We start from the raw sequence: 25,447 nt of genomic DNA, 5'->3' as shown, positions 1-25,447 counted from the left end.
TAAAAAGATGGTGACATATCACCAAGCTCTGTACTACTTTCCTATGTTGCATTAATTTTTTCACATTTACTATGTAATCAGAATTTTCAACCCTAAAAGCAAATGCTGGGAATCCATGATTTACTTTTCTCTGTAGATTTCCAGCACTATCTACTTGCAAGCATGTTTATCTTGGTGTGATTCTCTTTAACAATATTCGAACATCAGTAAAAGCCCAAGGAGTGGCATTTAGGAAATGACAACTATGCTAATATTAGATTGGCTTCCAGGAGTTACTCTAAACTAGTGATTTCATTTTGGCACACATGGCATAGAAAGATAAAGTGAACAAAAAAATAAAGCTATCAAGCTTATACTTTATTTTGCCAAAAGGCTCCTGGAACGGTAAGAAAAAGATTTTGGTAATGATCTCCACTCTCCATGTGGCTTTCTTTTAACAAAGAACATTGCTGGTACTGGGCCAAATTAGACTCTCAGATACTTGTGTGCACTTTTTCAGCCAAATTCCAGCACTCACATAATATTGTATCATAAGTGGTTTTTATAGAAATAATCATGTCACTGAAAATCACAAATGTTTGGAACAGATTTAAAAAATCGTTTCGGAATTGGATATTCATAAATAGAAACGTAGTTTTGCCAAAGTGTAATTTGGCCTTCGTGTATCCTGAAAAGCCAGTGAGATATTTTAGTCCCTTTATGTATTATTTTATATGGATTCTGAGGGCCCTGGGCATAATACAAAAATATCTTTAAAAAGATGGGTGACTATAAACAATGTTAAATTATCTGTAGCAAATTGTAAGAGGTCATAAACTATGAAAATAGCCCAGCCCTTATAAACCTCTGCCAAACAAAAGAAATAGCAAGACTTTATCTACACTAATTAAAAAAGACTTGGATAATTTTTATCAATTTAGTAATTCCAACTGTATCATAATACACATAAACCTGTTTAATTTACTTAATCATTTCTAAAGCTTATGCAATTCAAACATTTATTTCCCCAAAAGGCTTAAATTTTTTTTAAATTTTTCTTTTGGGGGTTTTAACATTGCATAAAAAAATAACTTCATTAGGAGAGGTTGTACTAGCATGTTGACACTGCATAGACCAAACAATGTATGGCTTAACCACCCTGTCCATTGCCTTCACCTGCTGTAGAATTGGTGGGCATCCACAGCCAAGGTCAATTGAGGTCTCATGTTTTGGCACGGAGACCATGACAGGGAGTATCTCTTCAAAATGTTTCACATAACAATGAAATGTTTCAATGTGTAGACACCGTTTTAATGCAAAACACTATCCATTTGTAAAAAAAAAAAAAAAAGAGGTCTTTTATTTCTACTAATTATAATAAAATGTTACAACAACTTTAAGAGGGAACTGAACACTATATCTGATGGCAATTAAAAAACAGTTCTGCAAAAAATCTTCCAGGTTGCCAGAATGACCAGTGAACCCTTCGAAACCCACAATTACTTCACCTGCAAAAATCTTCCAGGTTGCCAGAATGACCAGTGAACCCTTCGAAACCCACAGTTACTTCACCTCCTGGAAATGATGAGCTTCGATATCCTACATGAAGTAAGCATGTTAATTTCTTGGCAATGTTTCCTTATTTATCCAAGGTCAGCTCCACAGCATGTTTTCTTTCGCCCCCATCTAAAGTCTTCTGGAACCTGTTAATTTGTGTAGAGATCAAGTGTTTTCATTTTAAGATCCGAGTTCAAAATTAGATTCTGGGATCTTGCTTGCCGGGGTACAGTAAGATTGCAAATAGTATTTAAATGTCATCCCAGAAAACCTCTGACTTTAATACTAGTTACAAATCATTCATAAGAATAAAGACAGAAATATTAGCTTTGATATCGTGGCAGGAAAACCCGAAAGGAGGGCAAGACTAAGGAAAATCTCCAATCTGAAATAAGACAATCCCCATCATCACAGGACACAAGTGAAAGGATGGCAGCCCCATTAAACACAATGGCAACAGCTCAATATGTGGATTAAATGACAGATCAAAAGCTACCCAAACTTTGTAGAAGAGAGTTGAACTGCTACCTATTCTCTTAAGAATTCTCTATATCTGAAAATATTCATAACAGTATTGACAATACACTCCAGATGGTACTTGAAAATAACAGATCCTGTCAAAATTGTATGTAATAATAAAAGGAATGGGGTCTTAACTGTTTTTTAAAATCTGAAAGATTGTAAAAAAATTTTAATTATCTAACTGATTGCTTGACTGAATTTAATCAGCTGCCTCTTAACTGGGTTATGTTTCTTAACAAAACCTAATTGTAATTTTTAGACTGATTTGCAAGTACAAAAACTGCGTGTGTGTGTGTGTGTGTGTCTGTGTGTGTGTGTTTATAATTTTTAGAGAAAAAAAGCAGAGAATATTGGAACGTAGTATATATAGTAAAGTAATTGTCACTAGCTAAAATTTTTTGTTTCATTAAAGTACAAAATAAAGTTAGTATCTTCTCCACTAAACAACCAAATGATTGCTTTTACTCACTGTAAAGGTTCACCATTTATATCTCCAGATGAATATGTGTGGAAATCGGTCGTCACACTCAACATGAATAGTTTAGATACCAAAAGTATGGGTAGAATATAAATATGAGTGCTCTATTCTATTGTTGAATTAAACACAGATACATGTAGGCTTCTCATTTTCTCCCAATGATTGTCTAAAACGCTATTTGGAAAGAAGAAAAGGGGAAACTTTGAGTTGTGAAGTTTTGCTTCCAAAAGTGTGGACGACAGTACATTTGGAGAAATTTATTTACTCACCAAATTTTAACCCACATGCCAGTCCTTCCCAGATCAGAAAGACAATTATCGTAAGGATTCCTCTAATGATGCAAAAGGGCAACTTGAAATAGAAACAAGGTCGCCTTTAGAAATTCTACAAAAACCACAAAAGTATACACCAACTGCCAAAGAACAGGTGAATTTTGTCACTTCCAAATGTCATTCATTGGTAAACTGCCTCAATGATCTTTAATGTGAGGGGAAAATGGGCTGTTTACCAATAAGTATTAGCATTTGCATTATAATTCTCAGATGTTATTTTGGAAGCTGGAATGTAAACAGATGCAATACATTTACCACATTTTATTTGTAATGTGAAAAATATTCCTCTTTGATAGATGCAAAAATGTTGGAAACAATGAATAAATACCATTTCTGGCCAGACGAAATACTTTGAAGGTGTATTTGTGATACGGGTTGCAGTGAGTACCTTATTAACCTCAGTTTAAGTAACATCAAGTAGAGTTGTTCAAACCTGTACTTGAGCTGAAAAGAAAAAACAAACTACTCATAGTTTCCCGTAGGCATGCATTTTACCATGGCAAAGTGCAACGGGGCGTGCATTATATAGGTAATCTGGACCTGTTTCAGCAAACTAAGTAGATCATGAGCATTCGTCGAGTGCAATGCAGAAGCTTTATGGAGTGAAGGAGAGTTGACAATTTTTGAAACAATCTTCTCATTATTTCATTTTAGAAGTTTCATTCCTCAGCTGACTGCCGCTTCAGGAATGCAAGGTGATGGGAACAGACTTGGCCAGATGTTGGCTACAGAAGCAAGCAACTTTGCCAGCCCAAATGGGGCAATAAAATGAGAGCAACTGAAAATGTTTCAGCTGTGAAAAGCAGTGTAACGCTGTGCGCTGTGCCAGAGATGACCATATTATACAGCGTCCCATCTGAGACTGTATAACACTTTCACCGGCCAGCCAGGGGGCCTCCTAGCTATGGCAGGATCTGAACAACACACAGCACACCAGAGGGCAATGCACAATCCAAAAGAAAGAGAAAGAAAGAAGAATGAGAGAAAACAAGCAAAACACGCGTCTGTCGTGCACAAACCTTCCGGCTCTGTGTTCTCTTTGTGGTGTACTTGCTTCAGCGGGCAGCAGAAGATTTCGTGACACTTAGCACGAAAGGGGGACTCTTTTTTCTTTAATTCCGCAGATTGGATGGAATCTTGTCGTAACATAATGTATTCCTGTGTGCCAGGGGGGGCGTCATCCAGAACTGTGGTCACCACATAACAAAATGAACTCAAGTTAGGGCCTCAGAAAAGCAGCGAATGTCTTAAATCAAATCTACTCCCAGGGAAGACTAAAACAACAGCCCTAAGAAAAGTTTCAAAGAAAAACATCTAATAGCTTAGTGATTTTATTTTAATGGGCTTAGTTTAAAATACTAAAGCCTTGCGAACAGCTACTCGAATGTATATACCTCTGTTGCTAGTACAATGAAAACAGTGTTAAATCATACCCAAAGTGCAAAAACGTATTTTAATACGGACACTCATGTTGTATCTAAATAAACACCATGTAGAACTTATAGGTTTCAGATTGAGATACAATATAAATATTTATAGGTTAAACTGGCTACGGTCCACCCATTATCAGTAAATTTGCTTCTGTTTCTTTTCTGGGTCTAGCTCCTGGTGCGGGCCTTACTTCCAAGCAGTATACACGGAGACAGACAGAAGAATCAAAGTCACTGCTCTTTACTCTTTGATTTCCAAAGAGAACTGAAGCTGTTGCAAACATTCTTCAGATGTTCAAAACCCCTTAATGAAGACAAGAGATTCCAGCTGAGAGCCCACGAAGCAACACCTGGTCATAGGACTACCTTGTTGGATTGTAAAAGAGCCAGGCCTGTTTTAATAATTTTGGCCTTCAGTATACACCAGGATCCTCTCAGTCCACATTTTCTTTCTAGGCTCTTTATATGCTTCCTAAGTATATCACTAGAGTTTTTGTATCACTATTATTTTTATTCCCTGCAAAAGCAAGATATCTGCCTTGATAGGGTTCACTGCTACATTCTCTATTCTGAAAACCTTCCATGAAAATAGGTGCACGTTTGATCTGCATTTTCAGAAACAGGGAACTGACCCCAGCATGAATTTTTTTCTTTAACACCCTTCCCAGTGAGGCCATTCCATTTCACCAGAAGTGAGTCAGTGCCTCCAAAGCTTTGATTAATGATGAGCTGACTCATTCTACTACCTGAAATGCATACACTTAACATGCATTTAGGAGGACTGATACTACTAAGCAAATTTCTTGGGGGGTGAATAATACCGTGGTGTTTGTAAAAATAAATAAATAAATAAACAAACGGTGGCTGAATTTACATGGGATATGAAGCTGCTGTGTTGGGTAAAACATTCCTAGCTCATTGGCTGGGATCTTAAGGGGTTTTAAGAACTTGCTTTCATGTTAAGGAAAAAATGGTATAAAAAACCAACATAACTTTTAAGTTAGTATTATGAGTTTAGAACAAGTTCTTGATAGGTTGACTCTATGAGGAATTGTTGTCTCCCTTTATAAGTCATTACATTATGCAAGATGGTGATGAATATTTTAGTCAGTTCTCTATTTTCCTCTAGCATTCAGCAGCAGCAATCAAAATATTATATAGACACACCACGACAGCTTTTTCTGCAGAGGGTTCCCTTCATCTACTAGGAATGTGACTCTAACTTCTTAGAATCTCGTTGAATGCACATCTTTGCTAGCAACAGCTGCTATTCAAAACATTTGTAACCATTTCCTGCCATGAGCAGATAGTTATGATAATATAGACACTCATCAAATTCCAGCATCACAGCTGAAGACAAATTCTAGTTTTACCATCCAAAATATTTAAATAAAACTCCCCAAATTGGAACTCTTTAAAAAAAGAAGCACCCAAGATTATATGGAATCTGAGAAATTCCATTTTCATCCACTGCTGTATAGAAAACATGTAAGACTGAAGGACAATTGGAGGATAAAAGAGAAAAAAATGACTTTTTGACAATGCATAAGGAATTTGTTATTCAGAAGTACGTGACAAATAACAGTAAATTGTCTTCCATTTTCATTGTTCAATACCAACAATGATGTCACAAATGGCATTTCTGGAGATTAATAGTGGACTGAAGCTAATAGCCTTTGGCTGACTCTCCAGCCATCAGCTTTTCCCAGCTGGTCATTAATTCCCAGAAAATGCCTTGTACTGGCATCATTGTTGTTTAATTAGATACAACTGGTTATCTGTAACACACAACAAAATTCTAGTGAAAGCTACATGCTGACTGATACAAGTGTTAACCCCCAAATTCATCACGATGGGAAAAACATGAAGGTCATAAAAGTGCAGGATAATTGCTTTCCACAAAATTCTCCCTGTCTTCTGTTCTTTCTTCAAATTGAATTTAACAAGTGCAAAAGGTGCCAAGATGAGAGTGTTTAAGGAGTCATCTGAACAATAACCACAGGCACAGAACATTTCCTTGGAAATCGTGAACATCTGGGAGTTAATGGGTCAGCTTTGGGTCTCAGGCTGTCTCTACTCAATACCTCAAATGTCAGTCAATTCAAGCAAAACAGAAACAAAAGAGTAGTCAACCAACAGTAACTTGATGTTATGTTGGCAAAAGAGCTAGAAACACTGATTTTAAACCAGAAGTGGCATTGTATAGGCAACACATTACTCTGGTTTATAAAATCTCTTTAATTGGAGATATTTTGGATGGGAAATTAAAACTATTATATCAAATGCACTTATTCCCAGGGCTCCCTCAAGTAGGAGAGTGGCTGTATGTGCGGTTGACAGCAGAAAGAATGAAAGATGACTTCCCACAAGACTCCAGCAGTAAGACAGGTGGGTAGCTTTGTTCTAATTCCCTAAGAAAGTGATGAGGATGCAATGCATCCGTGGGGTACCGGCTCTAGGAAGGGAAAGGGAAGCTTGCAAAGAATCCAGCCCATTAAGATAGGAAAAAGGAATGGGTTTCTTTTTTCCCTGGCTTAGTCCAATGTTTTCTTCCATTTTACCCAATCTGGTACATTCCCTGTTCATTTGAACCATTTGTCCACCTTCCATTCAGTGACTACTGCTGCCCTACCGAAAAATAGATTTATACAGTCTTGGAGGTGGACAAAAAACTCCAGTGATTAGGTAGACATTAGATTTACACAAAGCTTCCTCCGATGTCAGAAATTCAACTTGACTCTTCAAGACAGATAAGGAGGTAAAAGTGACTCATGGTTTCTTTCTGGATCTGGAAGCCCCATGTTTTTGAAAGGCTGCTGAGCCCCATGAGAACAGCTGCCAAGGAATAGGCTTCTGGGGGAAAATTTTGCCCATATAGACAGTGCCCCCAGCCTTGAAAACACAGCCCTCCTATTCAGGACTGCAAAGTCTCACAGGAGTAGTACAGAGTAGGAGGAAACAAGTGCACACGTGCAAATCCACACATCCACAGACACACAGACATTGACAGGTGGCATCCTCAGACAGAGAGGTGATAAGAATAAGTGACTTTAGTGGTGGGATGATAGTTATAAACACCATTTATAAAAGAGCTACTTCCTATTGCAAATGTTGTTCCACTGACTAACCATCAGGTTGGCAAGCTCGCATGTAGTTTGGTTTCTCAGCAGCAGCACTGCTGTTTTGCCACTGTAAAGGTCAAGGACACAGTCAGGGAGCAGTCATGGTAAGACGAGAGAGTTTGACGGAGCCTAAGCCTGCTGACCTGGCCTAACGTACTCATGTTCACAGAAATATAGTATTCCCATTTCAAACTAGAGGTAAAGAAAGAACCAATCTATAGAAACCTTAATCTCTGATACAATAAAAAAAATTCCAATGCAGTGTATCCTTTAAATATATTGTAAACTAAATAAGTTAATCATTTATCTTTCCCATATTTGGAATGTCTTGGTATACTCTATAAAAGTTGTTGATTTCCTCTATAAAAGTTGTATCAATAGACATAACATTGGCCTCATAAAACAGCTACTGAAATATTTACTACATGACAAACACTGTGATGCAATCCTCTATGTCATTTCAAACAAAATTTCTTTAGAGATAATTGAATGCCACTCCTTTGTTTTAAAACATAAGAAAAATAAATCTCAGGAGGGGAAGCAACTTTTTAAAAGTCACGTAGTAAGTTATTGAAAAAGTCTATCCTGTAGCAAGCATTCCAGTGTGTTTGTCAACAAGTCTAAAGTAAGACAACTTTGGCCGGGTTTGGTGGCTCGCGCCTGTAATCCCAGCATTTGGGAGGCCAAAGCAGGTGGATCACCAGAGGTCAGGAGTGTAACACTAGCCTGGTCAACATGGCAAAACCCCATCTCTACTAAAAACACAAAAATTAGCCAGGCATGGTGGCACACGACTGTAATCCCAGCTACTTGGGAGGCTGAGACAGGAGAATTGCTTGAACACAGGAGGCATAAGGTTGCAGTGAGCGAAGATGGCACCACTACACTCCAACCTGGGTGACAAAGTGGGACACCATCTCCAAAAACTTAAATAAATAAATAAAGTGAGACAAGTTTATAAAAGCATCAACACATTAGACAGTTATTGGGTTCTTCAGTATTTTTTAGCTTCCAAGATTAGCTTACCCCTGTCTCCAAAAAACCTTTTCCTTTACTCAAAGACAGAAAAGCAACCAGAGACAGCCTAGGAAACTATTTTGACAATGCCACAGAGGCATCTGCCCCCTCATCAGGCCACTATAATTCGCAAGCTTTGCTGGCTTCAAGCTGGAAGCAGTTAACAAGCCCTCAATTATTTCATGATGATGCTGTTTGCCTTAAACTCTTCTGAAAGATAATGCAACATAATTAATGATACATGATTTTAAATCAAAGCAAATCTGAGATCTCCAAGGCCACAGCAATGTAGACAGCAACGGGACTACCAATCAAAATTATTAGACACATATTAGTGACTCCAACAATCAAATACTTTAAAAATCTATGAAACAGAAAATATGGCAAAATATACAGATTATCAGATGTCCTTAACTGATCAGAAAGAGAGAAAAAATGGGGTAATTAGAGCAATTACTCTTTCATGTTAGTGAGCACCTGTCATGCTGAAAAGTGCATTCAGCCACAAGATGTGTTAGCTCAAGACCTCCATTTTTAAACCTCTCAGCTAACCATCTACTTATCTCTACATAAGATTTAAGCTTTACTGCCACCATGAACACTATGAAAGTAGCAGGTTTAAATGTGCATGAGTAACTTAAGTAAATAATTCACTGAAAGGAACAGATCAGTACTAATGGTCTTTCAATTTGTCCAAGGTAGAAACAACTTTTAAATGTTTGGCAATTTCAGTTACCTTCTCCTTTGCAACCTCCTCATTCTCCAAGCATTACTAGAACTTCATCCTACGTTTCTTCAGGCTAACTTGCTCTTTTCATGTTAGAATGAAATGCAAACTCCCTACCCTGGTGGCCCCCCACTTCCTGAATTTCATTATACACCTCTCTTCTGGCTCACGTTAGCTTTCCATTAGTATCTAGAATATGCCAGGCTTTCTCCTGCCTCAAGGCCTTGTACCCCTTTATGTCCTTCAAATGGCCCCTTTAAGTCCTTCAGGGTTCCACTAAAATGTCACCTCCTCAGAGATGCCCTTTTATTTTATTTATTTATTTATTTATTTTTTGAGACAGAGTCTCGCTCTGTTGCCGGGGCTGGAGTGCAGTGGCCGGATCTCAGCTCACTGCAAGCTCCGCCTCCCGGGTTTACGCCATTCTCCTGCCTCAGCCTCCCGAGTAGCTGGGACTACAGGAGCCCGCCACGTCGCCCGGCTAGATTTTTGTATTTTTTAGTAGACACGGGGTTTCACCGTGTTAGCCAGGATGGTCTCGATCTCCTGACCTCGTGATCCGCCCGTCTCGGCCTCCCAAAGTGCTGGGATTACAGGCTTGAGCCACCGCACCCGGCCAGAGATGCCCTTTTAACCACCTTAAGGAGGTTTCGATTTGTCACAATCTATAATTACTTATATATGTATGTATTTGACTCTTGTCTGGCTCTCCCTACAAGAATATTAGCCCCGTGAGGCAGAGACATTGTATGTCTCATTGACCATTTATATGTGGGACCTAGGATAGTGCTGACTCATAATACGCACAAACAATTTTACTTGACCTATGTAGCCTTCCCACGATGCTAAGACATATGGTCAGTTCCCTCTCCTAACTCTTAATTTCCATATACGTTTTAAGAAATTTATCTTGTGGTGCCTTGGGCCAGGTTTTTGGTTATTATCATGGACCTTAAGTAAAAAGATCGATGATCATTATTTTGACATATATCTTTTCTCCACAACCTGAATGTAAGCTCCCAGGACGAGAACCATGTCTCAGTCTCTTTTGTAATCATTTTTGCTTTCCTAATGGCCTATAACGCTTTTCATACAGTTGTTTTGCACGCACAAAATCAGCCCCTTCTAGGGATAGTCATGCCTACATTGAAGGTGTGCGTTATGAAGCGGTAGTAAATGAAGAGCCTAGCCCATTGCCTGGCACCTAGTAGGAACAAAGTAAATGGTACCTGCAATGGAGGAAACAGTGTCCCTGCCAGAGATGGAACTGTTGAGCAATGCACTCTGGGAGTTGCAAAACCAGGAGCCTCACCCCGACCTGATGCTTTCTGTGTAACCTTTAGAATGGAATTTCAACTCAGTGGGCGTCAGCTGCCTCATGTCAAAAAATAAGGGATTTAAACTAGGTCAGGGTTTCTCAGCACGGGAACCTTTGACGTTTGAGGCCCAATAATTCTTTGTTGTGAAGGGCTATTTTGTCCATTGTAGGATGTTGAGCTGTATCCCTAGCCTCTACTTGCTACATGCCAGTAGCACTGTTCCACAAAGTTGTGACAACCGAACATGCCTCCAGACATTGTCAAATCCCCCCAATCTCCGCCCTGACAACTGACGGAAAAATTGCCTTATTTGAGAATCACTGGACTTGATGGGTAAAGTCCCTTTGGCCTGCAAACCTCTTTGTGAAAAGTTAGCACCAATCCTGGAAACACTTTTGTGACCCTCAAAGATGCTCAGCATCCTGCAAGGACTCAGCTATTCCATTCTGGAGAGTTTGGCCCATACAATGCAGACCAGGAAGAGAGGGGAATGCACTGGTGTGCACATCAACCTCCCAGGTAACAGAACGCCTCTGACGGGCAAAACATAAAGCACCACTGCAACACATCAGTCGGGTCTTCACTCGGCATAGGACAAAGACTTTCTCTACTCAGTGGCATCACTTGGCATTCTGTGAGTAGCCTCAGGGGCTTGCTGTGAATGGCAGGTGGGGCCCAGCCAACCAAAGTCCTGGCCCAGGTGGGAACAAGAAACAAGAAGGGGAGGTTGGGGGACCCTCTTTCACCTTATGTATACAGCTTCCTCAAAGCCCAGCCTTTCCATCAGCCAAAGGCCCATGTGGCCAGGGAGGATAGATAACCCTCCTGAAGACAGAAATGGGTCCACTAAGAAGAAAAGTGCAGTTTCTACCAGAAAAGCAGAGTCTTCTTCCAGAAGTCCTCTGCCCCTGTATGAATGACATGTATTTTTTTCTGTGCTACAATTTCAAACGGATAAGAAAGATATGTTAAGGCTAGAGAGGAGTACATTCCAGCTTAGAACACTGGTTATTTACTGTACATCTCAATGGTACCATCAGGAGAGTTGACACCAGCTTGCTATGTTCAAGTTTTATAGCTTTACCTCATTGCACTCCCTTTCCATAAATGTTGTTCGCGACCTAGTCAAACTTAAGTGAGCCTCACAGTCACCTAGAGGGCTTGTTGAGACTCACTGCGGACCCCCACCCAAGAGTTTCTAATTGAGGTGGTTTGGGATGGAACTTGAGAACTGGCATTTATAACAAGGTCCCAGCTGGTGCTGATGCAGCTGGTCAAGGATCACACTTAGATTGGAGAATGACTCTCCCAAGCTACTTATCTCTCCCAGGTTTCTCTGCCTGTATGCATTCTCCTCTGCCCAGTACGAACGCAGTCGAAACCAGTGGTTCTCAGTTGTGGTTTAGCATTAGCACCACCTGGAGGACTTGTAAAAACTAAAATACCCATGTTGCCACACCAGACCAATTAAAGCAGAATTGCCTGGCTAGGGTCTGAGCACTGGTAGGTTTCAACGCTCCTCAGATGATTTGACTACAGAGGCAAGGTTGAAAATTACTGCTCTAAGTAAAGCCTTTCTTGACTCTCTCCAGTGAAAATTCCCCGCTTTCTCCTCTCTCTCCTCTGTCTCTATCAACCCTGAGGGCAGGCGCTGGCCCATGATTATCCAATTATTTGCATTTCTTTCCACACCTCACGCTAGGGTTGCTACATACTCTTGTGCAGTGGTGCTGTTCATTGTGTAAAATTGTACAGCAGCACACATCTCTACCAAAAGCCCTGTTCCAGCCTCACCCACCACAGTGGTTTGCTCAGAGTTCTATAGCATTAATACATCCCTGCCCTGTGTTCTCATTTTGTTTAAATGACCATCTCTTGATTAGCCAGTTTTGAATTGAATAAAATCAAATTCAATTTTTCAAACTACGCCCCCCTCCGACATCTTAGGTGAGCAACAAAGTCAGGACCTATATAACATGTGTCTTTACCCTGGAGCTGGTCTATGATGTTTTATCTCTACTCTCATCCCTCCTGACCAGCTCCCCACCCTTACGGTCCGTACAGAACCATTTGAAACTTTATATACGCTGCAATCTCAGAGCACTCCAAGCTCGCAGTCACAAAATAAAATGGTACCAAGAACTAATTGGAAACCTTGTTGGTGAATGTCTAGTTAAATACACTGGACATTCTTTTATGACATCCACGAAAAAGGGGACTGAGGCTACATTTTTCCAGAAATGGTTTCCTTGAATCTTGTAGTTCAGTGGTTCTTTACCCTAGCTGCACATCAGAATCACCTGGGGAGCGTTAATACGATGCCTGTGTTTGGGCCTCACCTCCAGAGATTCTGGTTTAATTGGCCTATGAGTGGATTTTAGGCCCCAGTAGTTTAGAGTTCCCAAGGTGAAGCGAGGGTGGCAAACCAAAGTGTCTATTTGAAGAAGCAAGAGAAAAAAACATAAACGTATGCACAATTAACTGCAAAGTCCATGTTTTTCTGAGCTTAGAAGAAAGAGCTTTAGAAGAAACTAGGACTTTAAAGTGCCAGGCCCCTTCATCAAGCATGGAATCAAAATGGATTTTCTCCTCTCTTAAGAAGAAAGTTTCAAAAACCTTGGGCGGTATGGCAGATTGTGCTGTACTGGCAAGGGCCTTATAATCAACCTATCCTGCTTTCAAATCACAGTTCCGCTCCCCCCACCACCGCCACTCACCACCAGTGTGACCTTGGGCAAGGCCTGTATACTCCTGGAGGCTTAGTTTCCTCAACCATAAGATGAAATGATAGCTATTGTTAAGTGTAAATCCTGGCCCAGCACCGTGGGTTTCACCTGGGAGCTTGCGAGAAATGCAGACTTGCAGCACCGCTAAGTCCAGATCAGCAGAATCAGAATCCATTTTCACGAGGTTCTGAAGTGACTGCTATGCACATTAAAGCTGGAAATGCGCATTGCACAGTAGCTGGCACGCAGTCACATAGTCAGTACTAAGTCTGGGTCAATTCTCTTCTGAGGCCAAACATTATTTGGGCATAAGTTAAATGTATACTCATGGAAACACAACTACAGGTTGGGGAAAGAACACCGCCTACAGCATGACCTTGTGCAAGTCCATTTCCTATCTCTTACAGATGACCAAACTGAATCTCGTGTTGAATTCCTAACAAGGTCACTTTAACAATTGAAAAAGATAATGTGAGTGGGAGCGTCCAGCATAGTGCCTACCCCATGATAGATATTCCCTGTGTATTAAGTACTCCCTGCTGGATGCAATGGCTCACAACTGTAATCCAAGGGCTTTCAGAGGCTGATGCAGGAGTTTGACACCAGCCTGGGCAACATAGTGAGACCACATCCCTACAAAAAAAAAAAATTAATGTAAAAAATACTACCCACGCATAGTGACACACACCGGTAGTCATGGCTACTCAGGAGGCTGAGGTGGGGGGATTGCTTGAGCCCATGAGTTCGAGGCTGCAGTGAGCTACGATTATGCCAGCCCACTCAAGCTTGGGTGACAAAGAAAGACCCTGTCTGTATTAGTCCATTGTCATGCTGCTGATAAAGACACACCCGAGAATGGAAAGGAGGTTTAATGGACTCACAGTTCCACATGGCTGGGGAGGCCTCACATCATGGTGGAAGGCAAGGAGGTGCAAGTCACATCTTACATGGCATCAGGGAAGAGAGAGAATGAGAGCCAAGCAAACGGGGTTTTTCCTTATAAAACCATCAGATCTTGTGTGACTTATTCACTACCACAAGAACAGCATGGGGGAATCCGCTCCGATGATTCAATTGTCTCCCACCGGATCTCTCTCACAATTTGTAGGAATTATGGGAACTACAATTCAAGATGAGATTTGGGTGGACAAACAGCCAAACTATATCACTGTCTCTAAATCTGTCTGTCTATCTCTATCTATCTATCAATCTATCAATCTATCTATCTATCTATCAATCAATCATCTATCTATCCTCCCTAAGTAGTAACTGAGGCTATTACTACATAGGGAGGGAATACCTGTGACTACAGGTGTGTGTTACTAAGGAAGTTAACGTGAAGGGGTCTTCCACTCCCACCACACACAAAAAATTGTCAACCACTTATATCTGCTGGTCCAGAGAAGGCCTCACACGAACTTCACTTTATTTTCTAACCAACGTAAGAGAGATGACTCAGGGGAGAAAAAAGATGGCTGTACTACTTATGGATTATCAAATTGACTAACAGTATTTCTTTCAAAATGCTGTCTGAAATTTCATGCAAATGTTCAATATGTGTCTGGCTTCCTTGAAAAATGTTATTTGGTCTCACTCACTTTGTGTTAAATGCAAAGTGCCTCTGGCCACAGTGTCCCAGGAACTAAGTCATCTAGGCAGCCTTTAAAGATTATTTACATATTGATTCCAGGCACTGTTTTTGCACGAAATTTTGCCTCTTCCTCCTTGCATACTTATGGAGGTCACTGCCAACATTTAAGGCAAAGCTTCCAGAAAACTCACTGCCCTATGCATGTTGTTCCAGCCAGCTGTGCCCAGTGTGTGTGTGTGTGTGTGTGTGTGTGTTTGCATGCACATGTGTGTAAGGCTGGACACATGTCTTTTACTTTAGTAACTATTAGTATAGAAACTCCAGTTAGGCTCACAGAGTGATGTCATAGTTACTCATATAAACTTTCTTGCCTGAAATCTTCTCAGCCCTTGATCTTAACACGTTTCTCAGACAACATTATAGGCTAAATTGCTAGAGAAAGCCTATTTTCTTTTCTCAATCTTTACAATTTTTGGAGTTTTACAGCTCAGAGGACCAAGGTTTCCTCACCAATATACAATAGAGTGCATTCTCAGGCATTACACTCCTGTATTCCTAGAAAATGTTCTCATCTACCCCACACCTCTTCACACGACATGCTGGAAGAGCCATGCACTATGCGTCATCACTATCCCCTTCATAATTTCATTTGGTGTTTGGCAACCTAATCTCTGATCCAAATTTCATCGGTCAAGCAAGAAGTTTGGTCCCGATGGTTGCCTGAAATCTCCAGGGATATGTTCAGAGCTCCCTGCCTCATGAAGACCCCACCCCATGGACTCAGTTGACCACCAGGACTTCCTTGGTTCTAGTGCTAGCAGCAAAAAAACTTACACTGCAATGTTGCTTAAAAATGATATGATTGAAGAGTGATCAGTGCCATCATGCGCACCTCCATCTTTCCATACCCACCCCCCAAAGGTATCTAACTAGCAAACTCATTTTACCTTATTAGTCAGGAAATACTTTTATTTTCAAGCAGGTAGGGTTCTCTCCTTTTCCTTCCTGCCAATGATTTGTGATCATATATGCTGCTGTCACCTATTGGTGCTTTTCTCCATGCCCAGAACAATGGTGAAAATTCACTCAAGTACATTAACAACCCATCTTAACTGACCTTTTGGCAAAAACAATAAAGCAGATACCAATAGATAGGCTGATCTATAGAACCCATTTCTGAAATATGATGAAGTATGTGTATCACATGTTGGCTTTGTGCTACCTGGCTTTCCATGTGATGTGGCTGTGCCACTGATGAGATTAGTAGCAAAATGAGGGAGGAAGTAGAGGAAGGGATGTAGGAGAAGCTCTTCCAATTCATCAAGACATGAGTCCTGGGATCCTCTTGTTTCATTTAAAGAATGCACTGGTAAAAGCCTTCTCTCCCTAGTTAGTCACAAGCTGCACTCAAGCTCATCAAAAGGCAGTTAGTTCAATTTGACCACAACATCATATTCATCAATTTGCAAGCTCAAATGGTCAACACCTCCAGGAAATGCATTTCTCTACCTATATGCTGTGGAGGAATTTGTCCATAGATACTTAAAAGAAGCACATTTTTAGCTAATGGAAAACACTAGAACATAACTCTCAATTACAATAGCTGAAATCCGGAAAACAATTCTAATAGAGAAAGAAATATTCCAATTAAATGGGTGCTTTTCTTAGCATTCTTGCATGCCACAGATTCTAATTCCCCATTCAGTAAATAGAGCTGGTGTTTCTTTTCAGCGGGGCTGTCCTTGAAGGGATTACAGATGGAAGAATATATTGTGCCAGGTTAGAACCCACTCCAAATTTGTTTTGAGAAGAATTTCAAAGCAAATGGTATTTTAGTTTGCTTACTCTTGGCAGCATTTCTATTTAAGAAAAAGGAATTATGACTTCTTTGAAAGCCTCAAGCCATCAAATGTCCTTAAAGTAGCATTTAACGATTTAGGTTTAAATGAATTATAAACACTTATATTTAACTCCCCTCTCATTGCCTATAAACCTAGCTGGTTAATTGAGGTTTTAGCAAAAGAGCACTTGGCCTCCTTTATTTTATTAAAGACAACGTCTTCCAAATTGAGCTCTAAGCTGCATTTGAGGCTTAGATTCAGAACATTAGGAATTGTCACATTATTTTTTTAAGTATTAAAATAGAGTTCTTGATATATATCATACACTTTTACATATCATTTTTAATATTCATAGCAATTCATGTTCACATTTAACACGGAGAAAACTGAATGTCAAACAGGTTACAACCTATCCCGAGTAACCTAGCTATCAAGATGCAGAGCTGATTCAAACCAAGGTCTGCATGCCTCGCAAACCTATCTTCTTACCAACTATCCCATACCTTCTATTTGTCTGTGTATCTCTGAAAGGCTGAATAATGGTCCTCAAAAATGCCCATGTCCTAAATTCCTATAACCTGTGACGATGTTACCTTAAGACTGCAGATGAAATTAAGGTTGCCATTCAATTTACCCTTAGATGGAGGATATTAGCCTGGATTATCCAGGTAGGCCCAATGTAGTCATATGAATTCTTAAAATCAAATAAGGAAGCTAGAATAGTGGAGCAGAGAGATGAAAGGAAAGAAGAAGCAGGAGGGATCAAAAGTTTGAGGAGACTCAACTTGCCATTGCTGGCTTTGGCGATGTAGGAAGGAAGTCATGTGCCAAAGAGTATACATAGTAACTTTAGAAGCCAGGGATGGCCCGCAGTTGACAGCCAGCAAGAAAGCAGAGATCTCCATTCTGCAAGGAATTGAATCATGCTAAGGATCAAAAGGAGCAAGAAAACAGATCCTCCCTAGAGTCTCCAAAAAGGAATGCAGCCCTGCCAAGACCTTAATTTTGGCCTAGGGAGATGGGTGTCTGATTTCTGACCTACAGAAATGTAGGATAATCAATTTGTGTTGTTTGAGTCCCTAAGTTTGTGGTAATGTGTTATGGCACCAATAGAAAACAAATGAAATGTTCAAACCTTGATACTAAACACCTAAATAGGTTTTAAAGTCCACATACCTGCTGTAGTTATAACAATAACCAAATATTGTATGCAGAATTGACACAGCTTCACTGAATTTAACCTAAGAAGAAAGCATACACACAAAGAAGCTTCCTCTGGGGTTTTTATTTTCCATTCCTTCTCATCACATTACCTTTCAACATTCTTACAACAAATATTTCTTGGAAATCTACTGTACGCCAGGCACTATTCAAAGCATACAATAGGTAGAAGATGGGGGGGAACAGACAAAAATTCTTGCTTTCATATAGTTTACACATTTGAGGGTGGTGAGTCGTACAGAGACAGTAAACAAATTGTTAAGCTGAGACTTCCAAGGGTATCTGAGTCACTGATTGGAAAGAAGCTGCTCTGAATTGCTGCTAGATCCACCTAAGTGGGAAATAACCATTTATGAGTTAAGTTCCTAATGGGTCAATTAGCTTTCTACTACTGCAGTACAATTTAGCCTAATCTACATAATATAGAAGGCCTCACTAAGAAGAAGACATTGGCGCAGAGGCCTGGAGGAAGTGCAGAACAGAGTGAGCCATAGGGATATCCAGGAGAAAGGTTTCCAGTAGAAGTATCAAAAATGTAAAGGTCCTGAGATAAGAGTGTGAATTGCTGTCTTTGTAGAAAATGAAGGAGACCAGTATGGCAAGAACTGAGAGATTGAAGAGGAGAGAGGTAGGAGATGAGGCCAGAAGGATAACAGGAAGTCTGCTTATATAGGCCATTGTAACAGCTCTGGCTTTCATTCTGACTGGTGGACAGCCACTGGATAGTGTCAGGCAGAAGAATGATGTGAGCTGGCTTATGTATTCAAAGGCTCACTCTTGCTGCTAGGTAGAGAACAGACTCCAGGGGGAAAAGATGGAAGCAGGGAGACTAGTTAGGAGGCTACTGCTATTATCCAAGCAACAGGTGACCGTAGTTAGGACCAGTGGCAGTTGTGTAGTTGGGAAGAAGTGGTTAGATTCTGGTTATACATGATAGGAATATAAAACTCTGATGAACAGAAGTCATGGCTGATGGTAGGCAGCATCTAATGACACTATTAACTATAGATACACTTTGATAATAATAATTCCCTGGGATACACATTTCACAGAGGGAAAATAATTACTGTGAATTAGCTAACTCTGCTCTTCGGGCAAGGAGGAGAGACATCCCACACTTAGCTCTCTCCTGTAGTGTCTCACTGCACTAAATACATCTATGTAGAAGGTGATCACATAGGTACTTGGCAAATATTAACATTGCGGGAGAGAATTGATGGCAGTGATGGAAATGATGATGGGCAGTTTGCAAAACAACATCCTTGAAAAATTGATTCTCTAGAACCCCTACAGCATTCTTGTTTCTGTCCTCTAGATCAGTCGAAATCAGCCTAGGCTCTACTCCTTATTGTATAGGACACATCATCTGTGTGAGTCCAGATTTCCTCAACTGGAGCTGACCAGATGATGTCTATTTTTTTTTCAGAGCTTACATGGGGCAGGGCGTTCTTCCCTCTTCTTGATATTGTTTTTTGATATGAATCTCACTAGCACAACAGTGCTGGCTTCCCTCCAGTCCATGATTCACTCTTTTTTGGAAGCGGTAGACTGACTGGTGAGGTTTTAAAGGATAAACTAGCATTCATAGCTCAGCTCCTTCCTTTTTACTTTCTCCATGGCAGTCAGCTCGCTGAAGAAAGCATTCATTCTTCTCTGCTCCTTTATGCCTTAAGTTTGTAGGGGGAGGGTCTTTGTGACAAGCGAGGGGTGGAAGGTGGAGACAAGGGTCTACCGTCACTCAGGGTTTTCTGTGGCCAAGTGATTATGTCTATCTAATTGCTTTTTATACACTGTTCTCATTTTACTTCGTAATTTGTTTACAACTTAGAGGGAGAAAAAGAATGTTTTGAGGTTTCTTTGTGCTCCGCTGCGACAACTCCCAGCAATATTTGTGAATGCTCAGAATCATGGCCTTCATAGTATTGGAGAAGCCTAAATCCTCTACAGAATGTGAAGCTTTATTGGCCAATTTGGCTCTGGCTTCCTGTGTTTCATGGTCCAGATCAGTACCAGGAGACCTGCACTACAAGGCAGGAAAAAAATTGGAAGGAGGAATGATAAAAACACCAGGTAGAAGGAAAGAGAGAGGTGAGGGAGTGCCGGTTTGGTCCTTCACAGATGGAAGGTACAGACTGCCACACTCATTTAAAAATCTTCTGCTGCCATGGAAATCACTAGTTATTGACTGAAGTTCTTATAGTCCCACAGGAAGCTCTGTCAAAATCTATATTTCAAAGCAGCAATAAGGACATGGGAAAGATAATGTAGGTCATACATGGGAACAGGAAAACTGATACAAAGGAGAAGTAAAGCTGTGAATTCATTCTTCCTGAATGGCATTGGAGTAATGTCCACACTGGGAGGCAGCATAAGCTTCCCAAATCTTACCTCCCTGTCTTGTCCAAAGGCCCCTGTCAGTGAGTCTCTATTGACATGCCTCGGATTTTCCCATTAATTAGACTCATGTTGAGAAACTGGTCATTTGGGGAGTGTTAATTGATGTCTTCAAGAAATTGAAACATGCCAGTTTTCACAAGCTTCAAAAATGTCAGCCAGAGGAAAACCATTTCCCAATTCTCATACTAAAGACAGTTCTCTGTTTCCTCCTTAATGGACAGTTAAGTAGAATTTAAGATTAGACTCAAGAAAGACAGGGCAAAAGTTCCACATAAATTATCTCCCAGCCAATTAGATGCTTAATTGCTGACTGGTAGAAGAGATACTATTAGAGTTCTTATGAAATGTGGAATAATCACAATCCTTTAAGAGTTGTCTAGAGGACAATTCTTTCTTCTCTTTTTTTTTTGCCCAATGACTTTTTGTAACCCCTGTTTAACTGACAACTTCTCAAAGACAAGCTTACTACATATAAGACATTCTAAGCTACTCAAGACATCACTTGATACAAGTCTCTATATGGCAAAGAGATCGTTAGGTGAAGTTATGGAAACCTTGAAAAAGATGTTTTGGGCAAGAGAGCAAGAGGTCTTGGGTCACACTCAAATCTAAGAGGCAGCAATGAACATGGACTGACTTACATGCAAATTTGGGTTGTCAGCCTTTTCGAGCAGGCCATTTCTCCATAAGCTCCCCTTCTCTGCAGGGAACATTGGGAGTTCCTTACCAAATTTCCAGTCATCAGAAGAGCAACTTGGTTCTCTTTTTCATATCTATACCTAGGTCAGTCCTAATGAATGGAGAATGTGGCAAAGGCAAATAGACAGAGGAGGCAATAGGCATGCCTAGCTGGGAAACTATAAGCAGCCTTGGGCCTCTCTCTGTACTTAGCTTAATATTAGCCTCTCTGCTCCTGAGAAAGTGCAGCTTGTGACTGGGCAAGGTGGCTCATGCCTGTAATTGCAGCATTTTGGGAGAGCGAGGGGGCAGATCATGAGGTCAGGAGTTTGAGAACAGCCTGATCAATATGGTGAAATCTCGTCTCTACTAAAAATTAGCTGGGCATGGTGGTGCGCACCTATAATCCCAGCTACTCAGGAGGCTGAGGCAGGAGAATCACTTGAACCGGGGAGGTGGAGGTTGCAGTGAGCCAAGATTGCACCACCGCACTCCAGCCTGGGTGACAGAGCGAGCCTCCGTTTCAAAAAAAACAAAGAAAGAGAAACTGCAACTTGCTTCTCTTCTCCCAGCAGCTCACTGGAGACACACAGCTTAAATCCTTCTAACCACACCTGTAATGTACTCCAGCGACAGATGCAGGAAACAACCTGATGAAGGCCAGTCATCCTTGACTGGTTTATTGGAATAGCAGAAACTGGATGAGACCATTTGTCATAATAACTAGATTAGTGCCACTTCTTAGGGGAAAGGACATGTGATTACTGAAGGACAACGTGATGGCTAATTTTATGTGTTAACTTGACTGGGCCATGTGGTGCCCAGATAGTTGGTCAAACATTATTCTAGGTATACCTATGAGGGTTTTTTTTTTTTAAATCGGTAGACTCAGTAAAGCAGATTGCTCTCCATAATGTAGGTGGGCCTCATCCAATCAGTTGAAGGCCTGAATAGAACAAGAGGACTGATCCTCTACCAAGTAAAAAATAATTCTTCCTGCCTGGTGACCTTTGAACTGAGTCATGAGCTTTTCTCTTGCCTTCAAACTTGAGCTGAAACATTGGCGCTTCCTGTGTCTCAGCACTGTGAGCCAATGGACTAGAATTGCATCATCAGCTCTCCCCTCCTGGTTCTCAGGCCTTTGGACTTGGATTAGATACATACAATCAACTCTTCTGCATCTCTAGTTTGCTGATTAACCCGGCAGATCTTGGGACTTGCATACCTGCAGAGCCATGAAAGCCTGATTTATTATTATCTCCCTATCGGCTTGTACACACACACACACAAACACACACACACACACAAACTTTATTGGTTCTGTTTCTCTGGAGAACCTGATTGAAGCAAACACACACTATGGGAAGCTGAAACACATAAAGGGATCACTTGCCCATTTCTTTTACCAAGTTTGACATAGCTGCTTTGGGTTTTCATTGTAAAAATCAGTTCTCTTCTTTCCATCTCTCACCAATGCTGGGTGATAGTTCCACATTGTGGTGGACACAGCCTAGAATGATAACTAACGGGTTACACCCTTGTATAATCCTCTCACCTTAAAATGGAGGCAGAATCTCTGATATGCTTTTAGCCAATAGAATATAGTAAAGGTAAAGTGACTTTTAAGATGTGATTCATGCCCCTGATCAGTTGATTTTGAGTTCATCAAAAGGCACATTAATCTGGGTAGGCCTGACTTAATCAAGTGAAAGCAATAAAAGAGAGATTTAGCTTCAGGTCTTAAAAAAGTAAGCTGCCATGTGAGCAGGCCTAGGAGGGGGCCACATGGCAAGGGACTGTGGGAAGTCTCTAGCAGTTCAGAATAGGCCCTGTGTGACAGTCAGCAATAAATGGGGATGTTGGTCCTACAGCCACAAACAACTGAATTCTGCCAACAATCACATGAGCTTAGAAGAGGATGCTGACCTCCAGAAAAGAGCACAGCCATAGGCCTTGTGAGATACTGAGGCACCTATGCTATGTCCTCTAAGCATTCACTGGCAGAGAGTTTACTAGCCCCAAATATGATGTCATTTTGAGACTTTGAGTGTTAAGTTTGAAGAAACGAACTACGGTGATGGACCAGAATACTTAAGATGGATTCTCTATGTGTTCTATAAAGATGAAAGATAATAAAAATTATCTCAAAACTTAGTTACCTCTGAAAGATTACAACAAAAGAAAAATTTCTTAATAGAATCTAAGTAAAGCAAATAAGGTGTCAGTACTATTTCTTCCATCAAAAAGTCATTTTAAATATAAAATCTGAAAGCCTCCTTTTAACAGAAAGCCAAGCATCTCTCTCGCAAGTGGGAGTTGAACAATGAGAACACATGTACACAGGGTGGGAACAACACACATGAGGGCCTGTTGGGGAGTTGGGTGGGGGGTGAGGGGCGGGAACTTAGAGGACAGTCAATAGGTGCAGCAAACCACCATGGCACACGTATACCTATGTAACAAACCTGCACGTTCTGCATATGTATTCTGGTTTTTTCTTAGATGAAATAAAGAAAAAAAAGCCTACATTTAATGAACATTCCATTTTTATTCATAGAAGAGACATTTGTGATCATCTGTTTTTCTCTTTTACAGAAAAAGATTATTGAAAACACTTTTGCTTCATTTTAAATAATGAAACCACTTTTGAATAACTTTATTTTTAATTGGAAAGGTTTTCTTTCTCTGTAATATTTTTTATTGTAAAATATATACAGCATGAATCCATCCATTTAAATAGTTTTTAAGTGTACAATTCAGTGACATAAATTATAATCAAGATGCTATGAAGCCATTACCACTATTTCCAAAATCTTTTCATCACCACAAACAAATTCTGTAGCCATTAAACAACAACTTTCTATCCTTCTCTTCCCCCAGCCCCTAGTAACATGAAATCTACTTTTTATCCCTATGAATTTGCCTAAGTGAAATCATATAGTATTTATCCTTTGGTAACTAGCTTCTTTTACTTAGCATAATGTCTTCAAGCTTTATTCATATTGTAGCATGCATCGGAACTTAATTACTTTCTATGGTTGAATAATACTCCATTGTGCATATATACAACACATTTTTGTTCATCTTTTCATCTGTTGATGGATTCTCAGGTTGTTTCTACCTTTGGGCTATCGTGAGTAATGCTACAATGAACTTTGGCATACATGTATCTGTTTGAGTCCCTGTTTTAAATTATTTTGTGTATATACCTGGGAGTGGAATTGCTGAATCAGATGAGTCTCTATTTAGCAATTTGAAGAACTGCCAAACTACTGTCCACAGTGACTGTACCATTTTACACTTCCACCAACACCACATAAAGGTTCCAGGTTCTCCACATCGTCATCTTCACTTATTTTCCTTTAAAAGGGTATACACACTATTGAGTGTGAAGTGGTACTCATTTTGTTTTTTATTTGCTTTACCCTAATGATTAATGACATTGAATATATTTTCTTTTTTTTTTTTTTTTTTTTTTTTTTGAGGCGGAGTACCGCTCTGTCGCCCAGGCTGGAGTGCAGTGGCCGGATCTCAGCTCACTGCAAGCTCCGCCTACCGGGTTTAGGCCATTCTCCTGCCTCAGCCTCCTGAGTAGCTGGGACTACAGGCGCCCGCCACCTCGTCAGGTTAGTTTTTGTATTTTTTAGTAGAGACGGGGTTTCACTGTGTTAGCCAGGATGGTCTCGATCTGCTGATCTCGTGATCCGCCCGTCTCGGCCTCCCAAAGTGCTGGGATTACAGGCTTCAGCCACCGCGCCTGGCCAACATTGAGTATATTTTCATGTTCTTGCTGGACATTTGTATATCTTCATTGGAGAAATGTCTATTTAAGTCCCCTGTCCATTCAATTTTCTTGTCTTTGTTGACTGTTAGAAGTTCTTTCTATATTCTAGACATTAGGCCTTTATCAGATATACAGCTAACAAATATTTTCATCCATTGTGCAAACTGTCTTTTTCACTTTCTTGATAATGCTCTTTGATACACAATGTTTAATTTTGATATAATCCAATTTTACTTCTGTTGCTAATGCTTTTGCTGTAATATCTAAGAACCCACTGCCAAATCCAAATTCATGAAGAGTTACCCTTACGTTTTCTAAGACTTTTATGGTTTTAGATCTTATATTTAGATATTGGTCAACAAGAATAAATTTTTTTTATTAAGTTCTGGGGTACATGTGCAGAACGTGCAGTTTTCTTACATAGGTATACAAGTGCCATGGTGGTTTGCTGCACCCATCAACCCATCATCTATATTAGGCATTTCTCCTAATGCTATCCCTCCACTAGCCCCCCACCCCCTGACAGGCCCCAGTGTGTGATGTTCCCCTCCCTGTGTCCATGTGTTCTCATTGTTCAACTCCCACTACCTAGTCAATACCATTCAGGGCATAGGCATGGGCAAGGACTTCATGACTAAAACACCAAAAGCAATGGCAGCAAAGCCAAAATTGACAAATGGGATCTAATTAAACTAAAGAGCTTCTGCACAGCAAAATAAACTATCT

General features: G+C 40.4%; 1 protein-coding gene across 2 annotated transcripts in view; it reads right to left on the bottom strand.

The window, feature by feature from the left end:
* The window catches only part of FGF13 (fibroblast growth factor 13), a 561,456-nt gene that overhangs the window by 206,394 nt on the left and 329,615 nt on the right, over positions 1-25,447 (bottom strand). The window contains exon 3 of one of the 2 annotated variants that reach the window (XM_023202562.2): positions 3,888-4,055. The exons of the other annotated variant lie outside the window; for it this stretch is intronic. Coding sequence (XP_023058330.1) covers positions 3,888-4,055 — 168 coding nt within the window. The remainder of the gene's footprint in view (positions 1-3,887; positions 4,056-25,447) is intronic. 2 annotated transcript variants of the gene reach the window in all.

Source organism: Piliocolobus tephrosceles, chromosome 12, assembly GCF_002776525.5.
Source record: "Piliocolobus tephrosceles isolate RC106 chromosome 12, ASM277652v3, whole genome shotgun sequence".
Taxonomy (NCBI): domain Eukaryota; kingdom Metazoa; phylum Chordata; class Mammalia; order Primates; family Cercopithecidae; genus Piliocolobus; species Piliocolobus tephrosceles.
The sequence above is the reverse complement of the archived record's forward strand: the minus strand, read 5'-3'. Positions and strand labels throughout refer to the sequence as shown.